The sequence below is a fragment of the Sarcophilus harrisii genome, chromosome 3 (genome assembly GCF_902635505.1).
Source record: "Sarcophilus harrisii chromosome 3, mSarHar1.11, whole genome shotgun sequence".
Taxonomy (NCBI): Eukaryota; Metazoa; Chordata; class Mammalia; order Dasyuromorphia; family Dasyuridae; genus Sarcophilus; species Sarcophilus harrisii.
Genome location: NC_045428.1, coordinates 177,349,716 through 177,375,356, shown reverse-complemented (window position 1 = coordinate 177,375,356; position 25,641 = coordinate 177,349,716). Strand labels below are relative to the sequence as shown.

Here is a 25,641-nt window from a genome sequence, read left to right as displayed (position 1 = left end):
CATTATTTTCTCATGTCTAGACAATCAGCAAAACTATAAATCAAGTCCCAAATTGTAACATTTGCCAATTTTTTAGGTGTAAATGTTCACTTTGAAATTTAAACAGTTGGCTCTGGCATACCCTTGCTTTTAAATACTCAGCATAGCCTGGTATGGCTCAGAATAGGTCTGGTATGACCTTTAATCAGATAACAGTTTGCAGATGCCAGCATTTTAATGCTTTGTGAAGATTCACACACTGCCTATGTCCAGGGTTTAGTAAAGGAGTGTGTGACAGGTTGTCTTACTGTTGAGTAATTGTAGTGATATACAGGTTTTACTAATAACTGTAGTAAGATGACTTGTTTTAACTGTTGGTTACATTCAGATGTCTTATATTTACCTATTCTTAGTCTCTCCAGAATTAAAACTGTCTTTAGACCCAGGAGCAAATGCTTCTTTGAGTGCTGTTATTCTGATAAAAGATTATGCCGAAAATTTTTGTTGGGGGGGAAAAAACTTAATCATGGATGCTCTTTGATTATTTGAATCTTTCTTTTTTCTTTATGCATGGCTCATTACAGACTATTACAAAAACTGCCCCTAAATATATAATTATCTAGAATTTTAGGATTATGTTTACATCCTAATGAGTCAGGGAGTACTGAAATCACATTTTATCCTCCATACTTATGACCCATTTAATGTATGTGTTTTTTTGAGAAAGAATTTGATTTATTTCTTGTGTAGATAACCAATGACTTTGGGCAATAGATCAAACTGAGTAATGAAATTGAATTGTTAATGGGGCATTCTTTTTAGTGGTACTGATTGCTATGATCAAAATTTAGGCATCAAGAATAAAAAAAAAAAAGGCAAAGCTGACTATTAAAGAAAGAAGAGACTGCTTCCCATATATTATTCTGTCAATCCTCAAACATTTATTTAATGCCTATTTAGTGCCAAATATTGTGCCAGGTGTCAGGACATATAAATAAAAGGATTGAGACAATCCCTACCATATAAGTAATGCTTCTTTCATTTTAATGTTTATTTTTTATTGATCTCTTTTGTTTATCCTTCACCTTCATTTTCACATACATCCCTCTTCTTTTTTCTGGTCAATGAGGTATTTCCTTGTAACAAAACATTTTTAAAAATGGGAGACAATTCAGTAAAACTAAGAATCAAGTGTTAGGAGTAAATGCAGTGTTTGACACCCATATTTCCTGGACTCTACATAAAGAAAAGGGAGTAAGACACTTTTCCTTATCGCTATCTAGTTCTGAGTCAGTACTGGTTATTATTACCAAGCATTCAATTACTTATTTTTTATTGTTCTTTGTATAGTCATTGGGGTCTGTATGTGTGTTTGTACGCCCACACGTATATGTGTATTACTTTTTCTATGTTCTGAATTCGTGTTCACTTTTCATACCGCACACTAATATTATTAGGTATAACATATTTTCTGGACAAGTGAGATCCAAAGGATTGGAAACAATTATTACTATAGAAAGCCTTTTTAATGAATATTTTAGTTTACCGGAGATCTTTCTTTATGTCCTTGAAGGTCCTGGACCTCATTTCATTATATGACTAGCAATGGAATCTTCAGGGCAAAGGGTTTGGACTTTCTTAATATAGTTCCATATTGCTTTTCTTGATTAGATGGACCAATTACAGCTCTTCCAACAGAATATAATGAACCTGTATAAACTCTTCTAGCATTGACATCCCATCTTCTGATATAAGGAGCCTCTTCCTTTAATTTAGTGCCCATCTCATTTAAGAAGCTGCTTGGGAGCAATTCAATGACACAGTGGACACATTACTAGAATTGATGTCAAGGCCTAAGTCCAAATTCTGTCTCAGATATGCATATGCCAGCTGTGTGTTCTTTGGCAGGTGACTTCATAAACATTTTCCTGCTTTAGTTTTTTTATCTTTAAAATGGAGTATAATAGAACCTGATTCACAGGATTTTGAGAGGATGAAATGAGATAATACATGTAAAAGCTCTTTGTAATCTTAAAGTGCTATGTAAGTGCTAGATGTGGTGGTGATGATGATGAAGGTAAAGTCTTCCTTCAACTTGTCTTTGTATAGGTGACTTTCTTCCTCTGTTTTGTTTTTGCAGCACTTATGCAATATTACCTTATTTGTTTATTAATATTGTTTATTTCTATCTTAGAGTCCTAGGAGAATACAGACTCGGTGAAATTTAGGAATTGTTGTACTTAAATTATTTAGCTACTGTTTTTATACACAGATTTTTGGTTGAGATTTGATAGGAATAGCTTCCCTTAGCATAATGTGGAAAGAATACTAAATTTGGAATACCTGGTCTCTAATTACAGCCCTGCCATTTATTAAGTTGTATTATCTTGGGGCATTCATTTTTCTCTGCTGGCTCAGAATTTGAAATCAAAATCCCTGGGATTTGAATTACAGTGCCCATACTGCCTTTGCGACCTTGACAAGTCACTTGACCTCCATGGGCCCCAGTTAACCTCATCTATAAAACGAGAGGTTTAGTTCTTTGATCCCTCATAGGCCTTTTTTTTTTCTTAATCTATAAAGTTGGGAGTTTGGTATAAATGATCTCCCCTAAATCCTATGAATAAAAGAGTAATTTTCCATATAAAGAGTTTGAGAGCAGAACTTCCTTGATGTCTTTTTACATTTTGCATTTGACCTCTTTCATTTTCTAAACCCTATGAAGAATTTAGTGTTGTGCAGACTTTGTGGCAAATGCATTGTCTTTCTAAGTGTATAAATGTAGAACATAGGCATTGAAAAATGTTTTCTAGGAGGTAGAAAATGTAGTGATATTGTAGCCAACACGAGGTGACATAATTCTTTGGCAAACTGCCTCTTGGGTTAAAAGGAGCTAGTTATATACCCAATAAAAAAACCCAAGGAGGTATTTTAAGTAAGTGGTGCCTTCTCTTTGGGCAATGTTCCTTCTTCTTTCTTTTTAGCTCAAAGCTTGACTGCTTTTTATTCTTTTTCTCAGTAGTAAGGTAATAGTGCCAGATCTCAGTATGGTACAGGATATAAATGGCCACAGTGGATATTAAACCTGAGCAAACTGTTCCTATTCAATGCTATAGTGGCCCTTGCTTATAAACTCAAGAAGAAAGTGGAATTTATGTAGGACTGGGATTTTTCTTATGTCCTATTTTGCTTCTTTAACACAAATTGAAATCATCTTCACCAATTTTTCCCCCTAATCATTGAAGGTGTGAATTATTGAAAATAATTTCTACTGAAGTAAAGCCAAAGCTTTATTATAGGACTTTTAAAACTGGAGTAAAATACAGTGTACCCTTCTTTTAATCTTATATTTGCTGCTTTTTAAAAAGAGTATTAGTGTTTTTTTTATAATACACATCACTCGTTTTCTAATAATCATTTCCTTCTAAAATCTCCTCTTGTAACTTTATAACCATGTGTTCCTTTTTTGTTTGTTTATGTAGTTAGAATTACATAATGACTTATTTTTAAGGGTTATATGAAAATCTAATGTACTAATAAAATTTACAAGAAAATGTGCTAGAGAAAAGGGAAGAGATCTTGTACTTTTATATTCTATAACAAAGAAGAAAAATAATGAGGGGTGGGTAAATTATTAAGGGACATAATTTACTTTAATAGTATATTGTAACAATTGGCTTTCAGCAGTAGATATCTGGAAGCTTAGAGTCAAGAGAGTATGGTAGCATTTATATTTGGTTTGGGGTCTAATTTGAAGAAATAGGAAGGCAAAAACCTTCATCAGCAAATAATCCCAGCAAAACTCTGAATAGATCTGTAACCTAAAATTTTGCTGAGTTTGCCAAGTTTTATTAGATTGCTACTTCCAAACATTTTATTCTGTAGATAGCTACTACCATGTAGAATGGTCTTCAAAGTATATGAGCTTCACCCATTTCTTCCACAACCATCAGATTCTGATTTCTGTATTCATAAACTCATTTTCTCTCTTGCCTTTTTTTTTTTTTTTTTTTTAAATCAAAGAATATTTTTTGTATTAAAGATTTCCAGCTAGGAGAGCAATTTGGAACTATGCTCAAAAAGTTATCAAATTGTGCACACCCTTTGATCCAGCAGTGTTACTACTGGGCTTATATCCCAAAGAGAAACACATGTGCAAAAATGTTTGTGGCAGCCCTTTTTGTAGTGGCTAGAAACTGGAAACTGAATGGATGCCCATCAATTGGAGAATGATTGAATAAATTATGGTATATAAATGTTATGGAATATTATTGTTCTGTTAAGAAATGACCAGCAGGATGATTTCAGAGAGGCCTGGAGAGAGACCTACATGAACTTATGCTAAGTGAAATGAGCAGAACCAGGACATCATTGTACATGGCAACAACCAGACTATATGATGATCAACTCTGATAGACATGGCTTTCTTAAACAATGAGATGATTCAAACCAGTTCCACTGGCTCAGTGATGAAGAGAGCCATCTATACCCCAAAGAGGACAGTTCCCTTTGCTTGCATTTTGTTTTCTTTTACAGTTTTTTTCTTACTTCTTGATCTGATTTTTCTTGTGCAACAAGATAACTGTATAAATAAGTATACATATATTGGATTTAACATATATTTTAACATATTTAATGTTACCTGCCATCTAGGGGAGGGGGTGAGGGGAAAAGGAGAGGAAAATTTGGCACAAAAGGTTTTGCAAGGGTCATTGTTGAAATTACCCATGCATATGTTTTGTAAATAAAAAGTTTTAATAAAATTAAAAAAAAAAAAAGATTACTACCAGAGTTAGAAGTCATCAAGTTCCACTATACCCCTTATTTTATAAACAAGAAAACTGAGATCTAGAATTATTTGCCTTAGATCAGATGAATTAAGAGGCAAGGCCATAATTTGAACCACAAGTCTGCTGAGTTTTTACTACACCATACAGAAAATTAGACTTTGTTGTTACTAGCAATTTTTTAAATTAGTAAGGTAATATAGAAATATAGATAATAACAAAATGAATTATTAAACATAGTAAATAAAAATAACTGAATTTTAAGAATAATTAAAAAAAATTTTTATTCAGTACTTTGTTCAGTACTTGGTTTCAGTATTTTTTTGTTCAGTACTTGTTCAGTGGAGACACAGAAGTACTAATACCCTTTTGTAGTTTAAAAAAAAAATTATGAACAGGAAAAATGTGTTAAGTGCCTTAAAAAAACTAAACAACAGAAAAATTGGCCTAGTTCCTGGATGTTCTATTTAGTTATAGCACATTAGGGACTTTCCCAGTCTCTTTTGTGTAGTAATGAAGAAGTGTGTTCAAGAGTAAGTGTCCCTGAGGATAATAGCTCTTTGCCCTTCCTGAATCCTTAGGTAAAGGGGATAGGGATCAAGAAAGGTGGGAGTTAAAGGTGAATTGAAAGAAAGAGATTCTAAGCAAGGCTGATTTGCTGAGAGATTGGGTGAGAGATGAATGTTGCTGCTGACTGGACTTTCAATAATCTCATAGATCTCTACTGACCTGTTTATTGGGATATAAGGGGATGACTTTTCTTTTCTCTCTTTTTTTTTTTTTTCCTTATTCATTCCTTCATCAGCTGTATTTAATTTTGTACTTTCTTTAAAACATATTTTCTGTTTTCTCTGGGCAGTTGTCCCTGTTCCATTGGGTGCCATGTGCTGAATCTTGAGGATATGAGCAGCTCCAGCATTGTTCCCAGTTTTTGGCAGTGAACACAGCTGCCATTGGTTGAACTTAGTTTTTAACAGAACAGAGTGAGTGAGGATGGCAGATTAATAATTGTATCATTTTCAGTTATTAATGAGACCGATGCACTATTGCTTTTTGTTCATTCAGATAATGATTCAAAACACATAACTCGGTGATGAATATGTTAGTTTTAGGAATTAGAAACTGTAATGAGCAGATTCTCCATTGACCTGATTAGCTGTTGTTTTTTGAATAGTGGCAAAAAGCCCTACGTAATTTACTGCGAGCACAAAGAGTGAAACACAATGGCTTGAAGCTTTGTTTTTGATATTTGAGAAATCAAATTGGTGCTGGTAGTGCTTTAGTATCTTTTGGTTGGGATTTCAGTATCTAGTTCTCACTGAAACACCCGAAAAGGCAAGAATGGAGAAGTAATTCAAGGGTTTATGCTTTCTCATTTAAAATTTTGTTTAAAGGTATTATCAAATTAATAATAAAAGATGAACTATTTTTCTCCCAGTTTTCCCCCAATACTTGTCTCCCAGATCATTAGCCAACTTTACTTGCCTTCTTATCTAGTAGTGACTCAGCAGTTAGTTCTTTTAGCTATGCTTATTTGGTTTCCTGCCCTTTTGAAGAAAGACCATTGGATTTGGACTTGTTGGTCACATGTAGTGCGGAAAGTTGTTTTCAGTGGCATCCAACTCTTCATGACTCTATTTGGGTTGTTTTGGCAAAAATACTAGAGTACTTTGACATTTCCTTCTCTAGCTCATTTTACAGTTTAGAAAACTGAGGCAAATAGGATCAAGTGATTTTTTTTTTTTTTTTTTCCCCAGGGTCATACAACTAGTAAATGATCTTATGGATCATCTAATCTAGAGAATATCAAACACATGGGATTCTTAGGTACAGGTTAAGTGAAACACCACTGATTTAGTTCAACTCCCCACCCCAGTAAGAAAATTGGGGACAAAATGAATAGAGAAAATGACCATATCCAAGGTAGTTATTTTTATAGCACTCTGTAAAAACCTGTAGATCAGATCTACTTGAAAAAAATAATAATTTAAATTGGCATAGTTTAGAAGTTTAGGATGACCACCTGGACTCTACCTCTGGCATATGTGGAGCTTTGTGACCCCAGGTGAGTCACTTTGCAAACATTTTCCACACTCTCCTTCCTTTTTCCCCTGCCCCTCCCACTTGCTTGAGACAATTTTCTAAAACTCTTGTTACAGAATAGGTATTTGTTCTTTGGTACAGGGAATTTAATTTCCTCACAAAAGTGTTTCTATATCGATGAAACCACAGGTCCAAAAGCTCCTGTGTCCTTTGCCCCTATAACTTACAAAAGGATTCACTCCAAGTTTCCTATAATATAACAAGTTCCCGGTGGACTTAAAAATAAAATATAATAATTTGTTTGGAATATCTTATTAGGTAAAATGAAGCTCACCACAGAATTGATGGTTTCCCTAATGGAAAAGTGTTTTTCCTTTCATTGCAAACAACAATAATGGTTTAGCATTTACTAAGCATTTTGTGTTCATCATGTGAATCATGGCTATACTTTCCAAAGGCCTAGGTTCCATTACTGAGCAGATCCTGTTATCCGTCCAGAAAAAAAGTTCTGAAGTTTCTACTGAAATCTTCTTAGTGTATTTGGTAGTTCTAGAGACTGAATTTTAGATTCTCTTAAGGAATGCTCAACCCCAAAGGATTAACTTCAGAATTTCTTGAAAACTGAAGAATTTTTCTTAATGTGAATAAAGATTAATTATTTGCTTCATCCTTCTCTATTGGGTATACTCATGCAACATCATGCACATTTTGTTCTTTGTGGACATGGTTTATGTAGTTTCCCAGCAGTCCTTAACTGCTAAACCAATGGACAGGAATTCCCACTATAAGCAGACTAACCTTTAGGCAAATGCCACAATTTAGTAACTTGACTTCCTTCCCCCTCTTTGAGATCCTGTAAGATGTGTGAGAGATCTCTTTTGTGACAGTATCATAAGAATTAGAAAAAGAAGGTGGGAGTTGGGTGGTGTGGGAGGAAAGACTGATCAACAAAGCAAAAACCGCAAAGCGGATATTTTTGTCTGATGCACTCCTTGCTGAACAAACAGGAAGGGAAGCTGAAGGTCTCAGTGTGTGCTTTGTTTTGAATCAGTGCCAATGTAGATGACTTCATATTAGCTCTTGACAGGAAGTAGCTGTCACTCAGAAGCTGTTCAGTTCTCTATAGGCAGGTGTTCTTCCTAGGTGGGGTCTGTGAAGGCTAGCATGGAGCTGCATGTTTGAGGCTCAAAAATTGAGGTATATAATTGACTATTTGGTACCTGACAATCCTATTACTCTTCTATTTTATACCTTGTATAAGTAATACAGTTTCTCTGCATTGGTTAATGATTTTAGGTGCTTCCTGTCAGGTCCACATTCCCCATTTTAACACTTTTATAAACGTTTTCTCTAATTGGGTTTGTTTTTGCTGATGAAAATAAAATTTTATATATATATATATATATATATATATATATATATATATATATATATATATATATATATATATATATATATATATAGTCACTCATGATACAGTGGAAATAGCACTAGGCTTTGAATGAGGATTCCTGAGTTAGTTTAGCTTCCTAATTTTGTAATCCAGGGCAAGTAATCTTAGTTCTCTGGGTCTATTTTCACATCTGTAAAATGGAAATAAGCACTTATACAGTGATTGTGAAGAAAGTATGTTGTAAAGCCATATTTCAGAATAAAAAATGCTAGAATTGGCTGCAATTCCATTAAGTATCTAGTGTTAATTTATACACAAAATGAATTTCCACAGTAACATACTGGTAAAGTGATCCTCTAAGGAGATAGAATTCATTCATTCCTGTTGGGGAATATTCTATTTCTCAAAAGCTCTGTTAGGAAATTTCTCTTGACATAAATTTATCTCTATTTAAATTTCCTACCCACTATTTCTGACTTTGCCTTGAATCTAATCCCTTCTCAGAAAGGTAAATCTGGTGTGTGTGTGTGAGCGAATAATATCCTCCTCTCTTTTTTCCCTGCCCCCATTTTCCAAAAGTTAAACTATTTATAGTTGGTTTACCTAGATATAAGAGTTTGTATTTTAAAAGTTACTTATAGAAAATAATTAAGACAACTAATTTAGTTTGGGCTGTGTTGTGAAAAATGGGATAGGAAAGGAAAGACAGAAAGAGGAAATTTACAGTACTAAAATTCAAGAAACTGGCAAGGAGTTGGTAAATTAGGATAGCGGTCAAGTAGAATGGAAAGAAAAAGAGAAATGGAAAGAGAAGTGGGGAAAAGAGAAGGGAAAAAAGATGATAGAAATTGGGAAATGCCTTCCATTGGGGATGGAGCCTTATCTGTGTGCTTTGAAGTTAGGTATTTTATGAGACTGAATAGGAAAGGTATTCTCAATATGGGACATCACCGCCTTTGCAAAGAGTTTTGTCCTAGAATGGGAAAAGTCTATGAGGCAGAGAGGGCATGGCAGTTAGCAGGCCAGTTTCAATACACCAGAGAATGTAGTAAGAGAAGCAAGATGAAATAAGATAATTGGTAAGGGATATTTTGTCTCAACGTTAAGATGTTAATTCTAGCAGGAACCAAATTCAAAGACCTGTTCAACTCATTCTTTTCTCCTGACGAAAAACAGCAATGAGAAGTTTCAGACTCAAAAAAGTATTAGAAATACCCTTTAGCTCACTTTCTTTGTCATTCCTGTTTACGCCAATCTCAGTTCTCTGATTAAAAATGTCATATTTTACCCACTATCTTATCCAGTACATCTAGGATATTTATCCAAAATATTCTGATCAAGGACTAGAAGTACCAATAGTCACAGTATAGACAGCTTTATGTATCTTCCCCTTTTTCTTCCCAAACCCCCCTTCTTTTCCCAAATACTTATAAAATCTAGTTTCTGATACTCAATTATTTCTGCAGTTTTTTCAACAATGTACTCTACTCAGATTCAAATTTGTCCATCCTGCCTATATACTGAATTTTAATTCAGTAAATTCAAATTCTTAGTTACATTATTCTTTCTTTTATAAAAGTGCAGAAGGGAAAAAAATGACAATGTTTTTACTATTATTAACTATCCCTCAACACCTTTACTACTTTTACTGTCTCTTATTATATGAAGTTTTGAAAGTCAAAGCCTATACAGATTTATAACTAATACTATGATCCATTCTGTTGTCTCTTGTCTGGGCCTTTGCTCACACTCTCCTGCGTTGTAATAGTCTTCTCTAATACTTCTAATGAAATCCTGTCTTTCTTTTGGGGGCAATATTTTTTATAAAGACTTCCTTTCTCCTCCTAGTACTTAGAAGTGATCTCTGTGACTCCTTGAATTCCTCATATATGTGCTCTTATCTTACTGTTTAAATTCTACTCATTGTGTATAGTTGGCTTAACCTTGTCCTCTGGCCATTATTCAAAAGGGGTGTGTGAGTGTGTGTGCATGTGCACACGCGTGCACATTTCTATTACTTGTCTATATTTCTATTTCTAGACCATAATAACATAATTTTTGGAAAATTGTGAAGCTTAATTGTTTTTCTATTTTCTATTCTTCTCTTTCTTTCTACCAATTATTGTAAGCTCTTTGGAGGGACTTAGGCGGGACTTTCTTTTTCATCATTGTGTCCTTAGAACATATTATAAGTGCTTAATAAATTTTCATTGAATCAAGGTAGTTCAGGTTGAGTTCTTAAAATTCTAGTCAGTTAGCAAGGGTTTATTAAGTCATATTTTATGCTAGGTGTTAAATCACTTTGATGATACAAATAGAGGAGTAAGACAGTCACTCCCCTGAAGAAGTTTGCTTTTTATTGTAGGGGTGCAGTACATATATATGGAATATAAATAAAGTACATATAAGATAAATGATAAAAATTAAGTACTTAAGGAGGGGTAGGGATCATACTAAGAACTTGATCATCAGTACTTGAGTTTATCCCTCAGAAGATTTAATAATTCCAAGAGGCCCAGGTCATTAATAGGGACCATTTCCCAGTTACATTGGCAGGAAAATAGAAAGTGAAATAAGCTAGTTTGGCCAGAGTATAAAGTATATGAAGGAGACCCACGTTGTCAAACTCAGATAGAAATGAGGGTACCATAAAGATTCCTGTAGGCTACATACTGACTTAGTCTTAAATGTAATATTATTCATATTTTATTGTATTTTTAAAAGATTTTATTAAATATTTTAAAATTACATTTTAATCTGTTTTTGTGTAGTAGTCAGGAATATTGTGGGCAACATGCATGGATATAATCAACCCCTGGAAAGATTGTCAAAAGGAACTAGATTGTCAAAGACTTTGTGTGCCAGAGAGAAATTTGTACTTAAGGCATAAAGTTGACTCTTTTTTAAAATGGCTTTTGCAATAAAGCACACCCATGTTTTAGGAATATTAGTTTGTTAGTTGAGTAGGATGGGGGCATTGGAGAGACTTGAGGCAGAAAGTTCAATTAAGAGACACTTATATTTTTCAGACAAGATGAGATCTTAGACTAGGTTGGTGATAGGTTGATTTTTTTTTTTTTAAGAGCATTATATATGATAACAGCAATTTTGTTTTGGAGAAACTGACAAATATCTCATTTTGACAGAGAAAGAACTGATTAATAGAATGTATAGAATGACTACATACACAGATATTTGTGTCTAATGGTAGTTATCTCTAGGGTAGGGGGGAGGCTTAAGAAAAGGGGAAAAGGAATTTACATAATATATATCTACAAAAGAAAAATAAGTTGTACATAATAGATGTACATTGGAAATATTAATTTAAGTTGAAGCAGTAATCAAGTCAGTCAGGGAAGTGATTAAATATTTTGATAAGAACAACAAGAATATGATTGGATTTTTTTTTTTTTCTGAGGTAAATGGGGGTTAAGTGATTTGCCCAGGGGCACACAGCTAGGAAGTGTTAAGTGTCAGATTTGAACTCAGGTCATCCTGGGGCTGGTGCTCTATACTCTGCGCTACCTAGCTTCCCCTATGATTGGATTTTAAAGTTAAATTCTTTTTTTTCCTTTTTTTGCAGTTGTGTCATATTTAAATTATTGATTAAAAAAAAACAGGCTTTGTCACTTGAGGAATTTTGTGTTAAAAAGATGCTATGAGGAGATGTGGTGTTTCCTAATTTCCTTAGTGATTGGTATGAGTATGGATACAACAGAACCTTTCTTTCTTGCTCTGTTAAAGGCACACTTCTGTCATTACTAGTTAAAATTCACCACTTGCTTTTATATATTGTGCGCACAGTTGTTGCTGTGAGAAAAATATTTCAGTAGGACCTTTTTTTGGTCCTGGTGGGGCTCTTTCCATATCTTCCCATAGTTAACCTTATTCTTGCTGAATTAAACAACCTTCAGAATTTGTGCCAAAAATATGACATTTATTGTCCTTGAGTCACAGTGATGTCATCCAAATGCTTAGTTTTTATTGGGGCAGTAGAGCCAATTTTACTTCTTCATGATACCAGATTGGTTAGCTTCTTAGGTACTGGGATGGATTGCCTTAGATATTATTTAGAGCCTGAAACAGAAGCACTGTGTTATACACACCAGTTTGGTAGTAAAGTACAGTATGGTAAGTGGAGATGATTCTTCCCTATTTACTCATCTTTGCTTTTTTGGATTGAGAGCCTGAGGCATTTGGTGTTTCTTAGAAGTTTACTTTATTTTTTCTCACTTTGTTTTGCTGCAGTTGAAAGAATATGAAAAGTACTGGTAGAATCTTATTTTCCTGTGGCTCTGATAGTTTTATGTGGGTTAGAAGACCACTGACTCAATTAAAGACAAGTTTCTCAAGGTAGAAAACCAGAGGTGATTATTTGATCAAGTCAAGAGAATTGGGTGTCTCTCACCATTTGGATAAACTAACAGTGATGAATGACAGATACAGAAGGCAAGCAAAAGGTTTTATATACCCTAGCATAAACAAATCTAAGAAACACCTCAAACGAGGCAGCCAGATGGCGCTGTGGATAGAGCACCAGCCCTGAAACCAGGAGGATCCAAGTTCAAATTTGATCTCAGACACTTAACATGCCCTAGCTGTGTGATCCTGGGCAAGTCACTTAACCCCAATTGCTTCAGCCCCCCCCCCCAAAAAAAATAGAATTAGAAACACCCCAAGGGCTTGGGCCTCTGCTCTGAGTGGTCAGAGAGGGGTGGCCTCACATTCTAGCCATGAACAAGGAAACATCTGTTATCCAATTATAAGACAGAAACCATAGAGTTACCTTATGGGACTTCTAGTGTTAAGGTGACTATTAGCAGAAGTGAAGGGAGTGGGGCGAATACCTCTGATTTCCTTAGATCACATGATTTAGAGAAATATGAAAATTAGACCTGTCTACTCTGGCTCAAGTCAGCCTGGCTAAATTTTAGAGCACTGTCTCCATTTTATGCACCACCCAAATCAGATTATTGTGGAAAAACTTTGATGATTTCCTCATGATTTTCACTCAGTTTTGACTTAGAGCATCTTTGGGACCCTTATGGACACGTAGTCATTGAGACAGTGTAATATAGGTAGAGCTGGACTTGAAACTCAATAAGCCCTGTGTTCAAATCCTGCCTCTAAGTTGTTCCTATCTGTGTTTCAATGGACTGATCTCTTAACTTTTCAGTTTAATTTCCTCAGCTGTAAAAAGGACGTGGCATGACATAATCCCTCCAAAAAGGATTCCAAAAGAAAAACATATTGGGTTGTTTTGAAAATCAGATGAAAAATATATGTATCTATAAATTCCAGAACTCAATATGTGATTTTAAAAAGGGAAATGATTAGGTTTTCTCCAGTTAATTTAAAAGTGTTTATTAACTTTACATAAGGAACTGTGCATGTTAGCCTCTGGTAAAATCTGATTGAAAGGATTCTTGTTAAGGAGAAAGATAACCCTTCATCAAGGATCTAAAATACATAGTCTTGTTCCTGTAAATCTGTCAGATCTATTACACATGTTCTTATCCCTCTGTTCTTAGATATGACTTTCTATCATGCATTTTTTTCTCCCTTTTGTTAATACATTCGAATCCACCTGGATAATAGAAAATTAGAGGCTTGCAAATTAATCTCCAAATAAGCAGAAGTTGGGTATGACATGCCCTAAAAATACTTGGAGGTATAACATGATTAAGCAGAATGGGAATTCAGATTCAAAGGTCTATCATCCCTGCAATGAGAAAAGTAGAAAAAAAAGAGGAAAGGAAGAAAAGAGTATAAATAGGAAGAAAAAGAAAAGTGAAAAACAGGAAGAAAAAAGGAGAAAAAGAAGAAAAGATAGGAAAGAAAAAGAAAAGAGGAAAGAGAAAGGAGAGAAGTAAGATAGGAAGAAAGAAAAGAGAAAAGAAAGGAAAATAATAGGATTTCACTATTTTTCTTTCTGGAAAAATTATTGATGACTTTTCATTAATGACAGATTTATACATACCTACAAATGTGATATCTTCCACTTCTTTCATACTTCAGAATTTACTGCAAACATGATTGAGATAAGGTGGAAGGACTCTGAAATATTTAGAACAATGGTGATGTTTAAAGTCCCTATTAATTATAGCCATAACCATCTTAGATGACTCTTGATGATGTCAGAGCAGTTGTCTCTTCCTTTTGTTAACTTTTGGATTTTCACCTGCCCTTTAGAAAGGCGTATTCAAGCATATTACCTGTAGTTCAAGGCAAAACCAGCAGAGTCGGTGAGTTAAACTCATTATACATATACTCTGCCTCTAGGATTGTCTAGTTACAAACCTTAAGAAAGAATATGCAGCTCTTCTGTAAGGACACTTATTAATAATTTACTCACACAGATTTGCTGAGAAATAATCAATTTTTGGAGTAGGAGTGTAGTGGAAGAGAGTTATATTTTTGGACTATACAGTATAGCAGTGAAGATAGAAAATGGACCTAGAACTCAGGAAACCTAGACTCTAGTTTTAGAACTGTGTGGACTTGGACAATCTACTTAATTTATCACGTGTGCCTAAATAATATTTGTTCTATCTACTAGGAAAGGCTATGAGAATAAAAAAGGAAATTTTATAAGGCAAAGGAGTAGCAAAATGTGATTATCCTCTGTGATTATTTCTGGTTTCTCCTGGAATGCCTCCCTTCCCACACTTTATATATTGTCATTTGCATGTTGTGGGTTGTCTCCAAACACCTCCCCCCACATTATTATACATTCTATACTTTATTATAATACAAATCTTGTTATGTATTTCCAGAATTAAATAACAGTACCTAGCACATAGGAATCATTGCTTAATAAATTTTTGTTCACTTGAACAAAGTAATTCAAACTTTTGAATTTTTTGTTTTACTTCCCCTTTTGTAAAAATTGAGTGTGGTGACAGTGTCTTGTATTTATTTTGTTTTTCCATCAATACTTGCCACAATGTAGAGTGCTAGATTTTGATTAAATTTTGGAGTCCATTCTTTGCCTCACTTGCTATCTAACCTTATTCACTGAATAAGTGTGGCCTCAGTTAAATTGAGATCTATATTTTAGTTTAAAAAGGCCAACATCTTCCATTTCATCTAGTTCCATCTCCAGTTGTCTTGATCCATGACTAGTCACTGGATCCAGATAACTCTGGAGGGGAAAGTGAGGCAGGTGACCTTGCAGAGTCTTACGTCACTTAAATCAAATTCACTTGCATGTCATGACATCACTTCCCTGATGTCATGGTCCTCTTCGAGAAGAAAGTACACACAATAACAATAATGTTCCCTTGAGTAATTTAAAATATTTATAACAAAGTATCATGATAGACACTGAAGCAGAAGTGTCAAATTTACAGATCAACCAGATTAAAATGTAATTGGGAAATGTTTAAACAAATGAAATACAAATACAATAAAACACAAATATTGTTTATTTGTGGTTTTCTAAGTCAATATGTTTTCTACAGAGATTTTTAAAATTTGCCTTTGATGTTACTTCTCTATAGGTATATAATCTATCCCTGGATATCTTCCACTGAAGACTGGATGATCCCTTTAAAAAACTATCAGAATTCTAGAGTTAAGAAAGATTTCCTGGGCCAGCTAATTCAAACCCATCATATTACACATCAGAAAATTGAGACTCAGAGAGGTTATGACTTAGCCAAGATTGTTCAGATGGAATTTGGAATCCAAGTTTTCTAGCTCCATTATTAGCACTCTTGCTTCTCTAGGGTAAGCCTGAAAGACCTCTCAGATCCATTTCAAACTCTTGAAATCTGCTTTCACAATAAGTTGATTGGGTAGAACTTAGTGAATATATGTGAGAACGAACAGACACACACACACACACACACACACACACGTATGTAAAGTTTTAGGAATGTGTCTGGTTAGGATTTGAATTGCTTCTTTAAGAAGTGAAAGGCTAAATATACAAATGGATGATTTGTGCCTCACTTGTGGTAGAGCCTTCCAAAATTGTTGAAGTCATTTAGTTAAATGCTTTTTGAATGCATGACTAAAACAAAAGTTTGGTGAAATGTTTTAGGTGACATAATTTCTTTTTTGGTATTTTAAAAGTCTTTTAACATTGTTCTCATATAGCTTGTGATTATGATTTGAGGAAAGCCCTTCCTGAAGACAGGAGAACACGTTGGCACAGTGGGCTACATTTTAAAGCTAGTGTTTCTTGAATTTTCATGGAACATGTGTTCTAAATTTATTATACTGTGTTCATATATCAGGTAGCTTATTTTGACTAGGTTGGGCACTTGAGGTAAGGTTGAGAATTATTTATATCTTGGCAACCTGCCAAGAATAACATTTCTCCCCCCCCCCCCCCTTTTTTTTTTTCTAAATGATGTGTATCTTTTCCCTCACAGAGACAAGACATGAAGAATATTCCTCAGTGGGTTGTGGGCTTTGTGCTATTTGTTCTCATGAAGGAATATAAGGAAGATAATTAAAACTCTTCTTTAAATATTCTCTGTCTCTGTGTCTTTGTCTGTCTGTCTGTCTGTCTCTCTCTCTCTCTCTCTCTCTCTCTCTCTCTCTCTCTCTCTTTCTCACTCTCTCTCTTTCTCACTCTCACATCCCCCCTACCTCCCACCTTTATATCAGGTATTTGACAGTGAAAAAGAGTACAATTTTTCTTTCTTCTATACTTAATAAGTTATAAATACCTGCCACCCCCATACATCATTGATTGAATACCTACTATGTATACTCTATAATTTCCCCGTGCCCCCTATCTGTTCACTGTCAATTTATTTCCCCCCTCCCTCCCCCCCCTCCAACTTAGGGGAAACATTTCTAAAAGCTTGGTTGACTTTATAGTTTTCCAGTCTGAGAAAGCATAAATATATTACTCCTTAAGTCAGTGGTCTTCATATATTCATTCATTCATTTATTTATTTGCTGAGGTGATTGGGGTTAAGTGACTTGCCCAGGGTTACACACATCTAGAACATGTTAAGTGTCTGAAGCTAGATTTGAACTCAGATCCTTCTGACTTAAGGGCTGGTGCTCTATCCACTATGCCATCTAGCTGCCCTCCACATATTTTTGATTGCATATTTTAATCAATTTTAAAAAATCCTCCACATACCTATAATTTACATATATATTATTATGTAAGGTTTATTTATAAAACATGCACAAAAATTTAAAATTAAAAGGGTTAAATAAATGTGAAAGATAAATTATTTTAATTTTATTCCTCATTTTATTATTACAGAAAGCCTTATTTGCTTTTGTACGTAATTTGATAGAACATGCTTTATTAGATTTACAAAATTCTTGTTTACATCTTATTTACAGAATTACTTGTAAATAATTTTGAGTTAATAGCTAAGCAAATGAATTTCTTTTTTTAAGGCATTTTTTGTTGGAAGATATATAACAGTCAAGTAATAGGTCATAAAGCAGAAAACAGCTTTTCTGTTGGAGTTCACATATGAGTTCATAGATTTCACAAACAGTAAAATAATATGCAAAAGTGAATTATTTCTGAATTAAACTCAGCAGGAAATTTAAAACACATACTTTTCTTTACTTTGTTCTGTTTAATACAAGGTATTTATCACACCTTAATTTTCTTATTCATATTTGAATACTTTTATGTTTTGTATGAATGTGAGGATAGAAAAGAAGATCAGATTAGTTGGAACATAGAATTCTGGAGAGTTAATAATTTTGAAAAAGTGGATTTTATGAAAAGTTTTAAATATCAAAAGACTGTATACTTGATTTTAGAGTTAATCACAGACGTTTTTTTGAGGGGTGCATGGGAAAGATGGCTGGGTGGTAGGCAGTGTGACATCTGTGCTTTAGAGGAATCACTTAGACAAAATTTTGGAGGAAGGCTGGGTTGGAATAGAGGAAAAAATTGAGGAAGAGAAAATTAGTAGTCTAGGTTATGTAGGCTTATCGAGATTGTACAAGGCTCTGGACTATAAGTGTTGATAAGTGTGAATAGAGAGATGGGACAAAAGGGAGCGATATGGAGATAGAGAGGACAAGATTTGTAACTGGATGTATCGAGTAAGTGAAAATGGAGTGTCTGGGATGATCCCAAGGTCGAAACCTGGGTGACTTGAATAATAGTGGAGTCATTGATAGAAACAGGAAAATCTGAAGTAAGGATGGAAGAAGAGGGGAGAATATTTATTGAGATTTGCTGTGTAGGTCATATTATATCCAAGTGTATTCATGGTATCTCTATTTCACCTAAAATGAAAAAAAGAAGAAAGTGTCTTCCATATCTAGTTATTACCCATTGGCTATCTTGGAGAACTGGATGTAACCCATCTTTCCATGTTCTAATTGATTTGATTTATTGATTGAAGTTCTGCTGTGGCTCCCATTTTGGAGGCCATTAACTTTAATGATACCCATATTTTTGGGTATCATTATTTTACATGCAATTTAAAATGCAGCATTATTTTAAAGTCAAGTGAAAGGGGTAAACAGTGTTATTCAGAATGTATTCCCAAACAATTGTGTGCTTCGAGATTTTTCTCCATCATGCCTAGTGCAGATAATTTAATTGTAAAATACAATTAATTCTCTCAAAAAGCAGACATAAAATGCCTACTTTATACAATGTGTAATCAGGTATCTTCTATAGGATAAATAGCATCCTGCCTATACAATTCTAAAGAGTTGAATGGCTTTAAAAGCCATATAGCCTAAATTCCTTTTCTTTTGTTGAGTGAGGAGCTTGAATATTTAAAAAAAAAAAAAAAAAAAAAAAAAGGCAGAGTGACTTGCCTGAGGGTCATGGGTAGCAATAGTAGAGCTGATGCTTTTTAGAGAATTGATATGAACCTACATATGCAAGAAATAATAGAGTAAAATTTCATTTCAATTCATAGATGGTTGTGCCATGATGGTGTAAATAGAAATTGGGCCTTGGATTCAAGCCTCACTCTTCCCATATTTTAGCTGTGTAGCCCTGGCCAAAAAAGGCTAGGAGAACTAGGAAGGAACTCATTAAGTTGATTAGGCTGAATTGCAGAGCAGGTACTTGCTGAAATGGCAGGTTTGGTAAAAAAACAAACAAACAAACAAAAAACCTAACCAACCAACCAACTCTAAATGAACAACCATAAATATTTTAAATAAACAATTTTTTGTTTTTCAAAACAAGGCTCATAATAAGTGTTGTGATCAACACATCACAAATGGGCTAATAGTGATTGAAAATTAGATGGGATTGCTGATAATTCAACAGAGCTGTTTATTGAGAGAAATCATGTTGCTTATATATCTTAAAACAGTACAACTATGAAAAATACTGTTCTGTAACTAACCCTGGTTTCTGTTTTCTATGATCTAACTCTCTAAAGCATGTTGTTAGTATCTAGGGATTCAAATCTTATTTAATGTTCACAGTGCCCCAGTAATTATGCCAGGACCTTATGTTTTCTCATGATTTCAAGCTTAAATGCACTCTTGATTAATCTTAGGAGGGAGGGGAACATCCCAATTTCTGAAGTTTCTAGCTTCTTGGGAGTTCTCTATAAGTAAATGTGTATATTTTAGAATTGTGTGAAGGATAATGACAGACAAACTTATTTAATGGTTAAGAAGGGCAGTTGTGGGAATTCCATATCCAGATTGAACAAGAGGGAGAGGAAACAGTCAGTTTTTAAATTTATTTGTTCAATTAGCAAATGACTGTTAATCAGTAGTTACTATTATTGCATATGTAAGCAGGTTGGAGCCATTTACTGGTGTGAAAGATCCCAATTGTGATAAAAATCCAACCTTAGATCTGGAAGAAACCTTACAAAATAATCCAGTCCAATACCTTCATTTTACAAATCAATAAACTAAGATCTACTTATAGATCTACATAATTTCACCAAACATTTTTAAATCTCATGCTAGGTTCTGGGGATAGAATGATAAAATGGAAACAGTTCTTGCCTTCAAAGAACTTATATTGTAAAACTTATTTGGGGATGAAAGGTATATTTTTTGGTGGGGGGAGGGGATGTGCACACATGTATATAAGCAAATGCAGAATATTGGGCAGCTAAGTGTCTGGCCTGTCTGATCTGGAGTCAGAAAGACTCTATGAATTCAAATCTGGCCTTAGACACTAAGAAGCTTTGTGACTCTGGACAAGTAACTGTTCTAAATCATGATCTGGAGAAGGAAAAGCCAAACCACTCTAGTATCTTTGCCAAGAAAATCTTCAATGGGGTCATGGAAGAGTTGGGCACAGCCAAAATGATGGAATAGGACCACCAAAAATGCAAGTAATTGTGAGAGAGAGGAGTGCAGTAACCACTTGAGACATCAGAACGGGGCTTTATGAAGTAGGTAACATTATAAATTTCATATATTTGCTTAACAGCTCATTTGTAAAACCTGGTTTAATTACAAATTTATTTAGTTTCATTGTTTTCTTATACTTCAGGCTTATGATGGGCCACAGAAGAAATAACTTGGTTTTGTGGAAATAGAAGTAGTTTTAGTAGACTTATTCCCATTTTGTTTATTTCCTATTGTGTTTATTACTAAAGACTAACCTGCATCAGGGAAAACTTTCAGGCAGTCAAGGATTGTCATTGATGAAGAAAGCCAAAAAAGCGTCCCATAAAATTAGCTTTTCTTGGCTGCAGTCACAACTGATATGTTTTTAGATAAAGAAGAAAAAACAAAAATTAAGAAATTGGTGATCTTTATGAGGTTAGCAAGCATAGCTTATAAAACTCTAGGTCAGGTATCACCCTTCCTCTAGGAAGGTATCTATATCTGCGTTAGACAGTTACTACTAGCTGTGGACAAATGGAAATTTGACAATGCAGGGAGTCTAAGTTTTTCTCAATGTTTTCTCTTCTGTCTTTATTGATATATTTGTTTTTATACCAGGTACATTTTCTATAGTGTTTATCTGCCTCCTCTCATCCCATCCTTTTTTATAAAGAACTAAAAAAAAAAATGAGGAAGAAAAAAGTCCTGATGACATGCAATAATTGATAATCCTTGGTTCTTTACCTTTACAAAGAAGCCAAGGGTAGGTGTCTTCTCATATATCCTCTTTGTTATAATTTTGCAGACTCGGGTTTTCAATGTTTGAGTTGGCCATTTGGTCTAGTTTATTTAGTTGTTAAGATTAAAGGATTTGTTCTGATGGTAAGGATTGAAGCCAAAATTTGAAGCCAAGTCTTTTCTGACTCCAAATAAACTTATTTTCCCAGTTTGTGGGCATTCGCTCAGTTCTTTGCTACCATATACACACAAAAAAGGAAATGCTGTTGTTACTATTATTTTGGTACATATAGGATCTTTAATTTTGTTTCTGACCTCCTTTGGGGAATAATGTCATAAAGGCAAAGAGTATGACTCTTCTAATCATTTCTTTGTATCCATATTGATTTCCTGAGTAGTTGGAAAAATTCATCGTTCCACCACTAGCATGTATCGTTATGTCCTTTTCTCCAAACTCCTCCAGTTATTGTCATCTTTTACCAGCGTTACCTTATTCCTTATTCCTTAGAGGGAAAAATTAGATGAATTAAGTTGTTAATAAGCATATATTAAATATGTGCTATGTGCTAGGCGCTTGCACTTGGAATATTACAAGCAAAAAGAAAGACAGTTTCTGCCCTCAAGTAGCTAAATTTTAATAGGGGAAAATAAGACAAAATAGAAACTGAATAGGAGGTAGAAGAAAATACCCGCACTGGGCCATGGTAGAAAAAGAAGTCTAGAGAGTCTGGAGAAGAGTCTTAAAAAAATAATAATAATAAAAGGACTTATTTTTCCTAAAGGAGCACAATGTAAATAAAAATTTATGGAGAGTAAGAATTATCTTATTCATTTTATTTATATGCCTGGATCCTAGTCTAGTGCTTGGCTCATAAGAGAAAAAAGAAATCCTATTGAATTAAGGAAATGTTGGATTGTATTTAGATTAGCATTATAAGCATACATTTTGTATGTTGTTTCATAGAGTCAATATAACCTATATCAATATAATACAATACAGTACAATAATAGACAAAAACATTTTCAGCATGGTTATGATGTTTTAAAAACAAAAGGATATGATAGAGAAATGAAGGACTTAAAAATAATTTCCATAGAGAAAATAACTTTAAATATAAAAAGTTCCTAAATGTAGAGTGAGGATCTAGAAAGAGTTTGAAAGTTTATGTAATTATAATTCTAGATAACCTGTAGTTAATCAACAGGTATTTACAAAGACTTGAGAATGAATGGATGTTTGTTTTGTTATAATTAATCCAAATTCAGTTGTTTTTCAGTGATATTTTTGTCAATATTATTCAAATATTGCATATATTGTTCTCCTTGTAATGTGTTCTCTTTGCTCTCCTTTCACACGTTTTCTTATGTTTCTTTGAACCCTTTCATATTTTCTTGCAGCGTATGTATGTATACCTTTCATTGTTTTTTCATTCCATTTGGATGATGTTTTTAATTCGTTTCTAGTTTCTTGCTACTACAGAAAATAATGTTATAATTGTTGTTGTACATATGAGATCTTTCTCCTCTGTTTTTGACCTTGGCATATATGCTCAATAATAGTTTCACTGGGTCAAAATGTTTGCACAGCTCTGTGATTTTTCTGTCATAATTCCAAAGTATTTTCCAGAAAAGTCGGACAAATTCATAACTTTACTAATAGTTTGTTGTAGTTCCGTCATGTTTGACTCTTTGTGACCCCATTTGGGGTTTTTTCAGCAAAAATACTGGAGTGGTTTTCCATTTCCTTTCCCCTGTTCATTTTCTAGATGAGGGAACTGATGCAAACTGGATTAAGTGACTTTCCCAGGATCACACAGCTAATAAGTGTCTAAAGTTCAATTTGAGTTCGGTTGTTCTTGATTCCAGGTCTTATACACTTGATTGTTAGTGTCCCTCTTTCCCTATAGTTTTGTGGGTATCAATTATTTAAAAACATCTAGGAAATTAACTTGAATTTCAAAATTATTATCTTCATGATACCTTGTTGTAGAGACAAGAGGAAAGAACAGACTCAAATATTCCTCCAAATACTGAAGAATTAGTTCTTTTCCCAGGTAGTCCTTTAAAAAGATCAATCTTGAGGTGTCTGGAAAGATTTTTACTCTTAGGAAGATGATCAAATTACCCAGCAATGTTTCCTGGGGGAAGGTGATAGGGAAGAGATGATTTACGAACAAAGATTGTGATAATTTAATTTTAAAATGATCATTTGTCTGGTAAAAGAATGACATCAAGCTACTGTTTAAAATGGTGTGGAAATTGGAATAGATTTGTAAGGATTTAGAACTTGATGGTTGTAAAGGTCTCTTTTAGCTCTGATAATCACATCTGACTTTCATATTAAGCTGTAAGAATTATAGTTCTCTTTAGATATATCATCTCACTTGATTCTCACAACAACCAGTGAAGCAGATAGTTTTAAGTCATTGTTACCCCCCTTTTTGTAAATAAGGAAACATAAGTGACTTTCCAGTAATTCAATTCTTGCCTCTTGCAATTCTTTAAACCTCACATAATTTCTAATGAAAATAATGCACATTTAATTTTAAAGCCTTGATCGGAAATAGATTTTTTAAATCTGTCTTCCTCAGTTTCCTATTCCCTTTTCCTCCTTGTACATTTCTTTTGTCTTTTACTTCCTAATGTCCTAAAGTTTAATGTTCACATTCCTCCCATAGGATGAACATGTGAGTATAGTTTTAGAAAAAGAATCTTAAAGGTCATTCAGTCCAACTCTGATTTTACAGTTAAAGAAACTAAGAATTAAACAACCAAGAATGAAACCCAGATCTCCTAATTTCAATTCCAGCTATCTTTCTACTATAATAAGCTACACTAGAATCTTTCATTATTCTGTAAAATCATCTGTCTGTAGATTTGCAAAAGAGTGTAGTGTTTATTTTGCTTTGATCTAGTGGTTTTGTGAAAAATGGGTTTTTTTGGCTAACTTGATACAAAAGTATGTCTGTATTAACTCTCCTTTCAAAGTACCTATAACTTGTGCACCACACATACATTTCTTTTTCCTTTCTTTGAAAGAGAAGGGGAAAAAAAGTTTATTTCCTTATATGTATATGTGTGTGTGTGTATCTATATGTATGTATGCCTATAACCTGAACAGTACATAGCACAATACTACAGATATCTTTAATATACATGCCTTAAAAAATGAACAAATTTTCATGGCAACTCACTCAGTATTTAGTGTGATGTTAACTGAATGATAGCGGTACAGAAACACTGTATTGCAATATTCTCAGGAGACACTTGAATCCTGGTATCAGTATCATATGATCATGGGCAAGGTACTTCATTGATTTTTTGAATTTTAGTTTCCTAATCTCTTAAATGGAGGTAATAAAGCTTACACTACCTCTTTCAGAAAGGTATTAGAGAGAAAAGGTGTTACAGAGTTTAAATTTGAAATTGCTGCATAAATGTGAGCTGTGTTTTAATTCATTACATATATTTGATAAAATTAGGCTGTAGTGATATAGTGCTTAGGGTCAGCAACACATATTTCATAATCCATTGTTGAAAACTAGAACTTTAAAAAAATATCTATATCTATATCTATCTATCTATATCTATCTATGTTACACACACATATTTACTTGATTATTTCTTTTAACCTTTAGGATGTCTACAAAAAAAATAAAAGTAGTTTGAGCAGGGATCAATCTTAATGTCAGTGATTTATAATTTGATGGATGCATGATTAAGAAAATAAAGCTAAGGAATTGATGTTTAAACAGTTTTTCAGTACATTAAATTGTCTTGTTGATTAAATATAATTTTTTAAAGTAACATTTTATTGGTATAATGAACTATGTTATTATTGGAGAGTTTTTCTATTTCATAATGTTTTTGTTAATGTGAAAAAAATCATAGAGGATATAATTATATTGAAAACTTTTTATCTACTCTCTTTTTTATTAATGATGGTATGGAAGATGCATTAATTTTCATTGTTTTTTCTCTTTTTTGTTCTTTAGGGCCGACATGTCAAGACTGGTCAGCTGGCAGCCATCAAAGTCATGGATGTTACTGAAGTAAGTAAAGGTGGGGCACGGTTGAACAACATTTCAACAGTTGAAAAAAAAAATAACTATAGTGAAGGAAAGAAGTAGAGGTAGGTGTGTGTGTGTGTGTGTGTGTGTGTGTGTTTGAAAGACAGACATACATACATACACACACAGAGATAGATGTTTACATAAAAAGAAAAAAAGATATTGTTCAAGGCTACTTTTTCCACATAAAAGAAATCATTTTCTCAAAAAATCACTTTCTTAGATTGCCTTTATGTAACATTACATCTGCAGGAAGTTTTAAGGGCCAGTTTTCTTAAATTTTTGCAGATGACTTCCAAAGAACTGAGCACCAGTAGCATCTTAATAAACAAATACACTTAATTAAAAAAAAAAAAATGTTGCTGTC

General features: G+C 33.7%; 1 protein-coding gene across 10 annotated transcripts in view; it reads left to right on the top strand.

Moving 5' to 3' along the window:
- Positions 1-25,641, top strand: part of MAP4K4 (mitogen-activated protein kinase kinase kinase kinase 4) — a 218,117-nt gene that overhangs the window by 77,871 nt on the left and 114,605 nt on the right. For all 10 annotated transcript variants that reach the window (XM_023500436.2, XM_031958814.1, XM_023500435.2 and 7 more), the window contains exon 3: positions 25,200-25,256. In XM_023500436.2, coding sequence (XP_023356204.1) covers positions 25,200-25,256 — 57 coding nt within the window. The remainder of the gene's footprint in view (positions 1-25,199; positions 25,257-25,641) is intronic.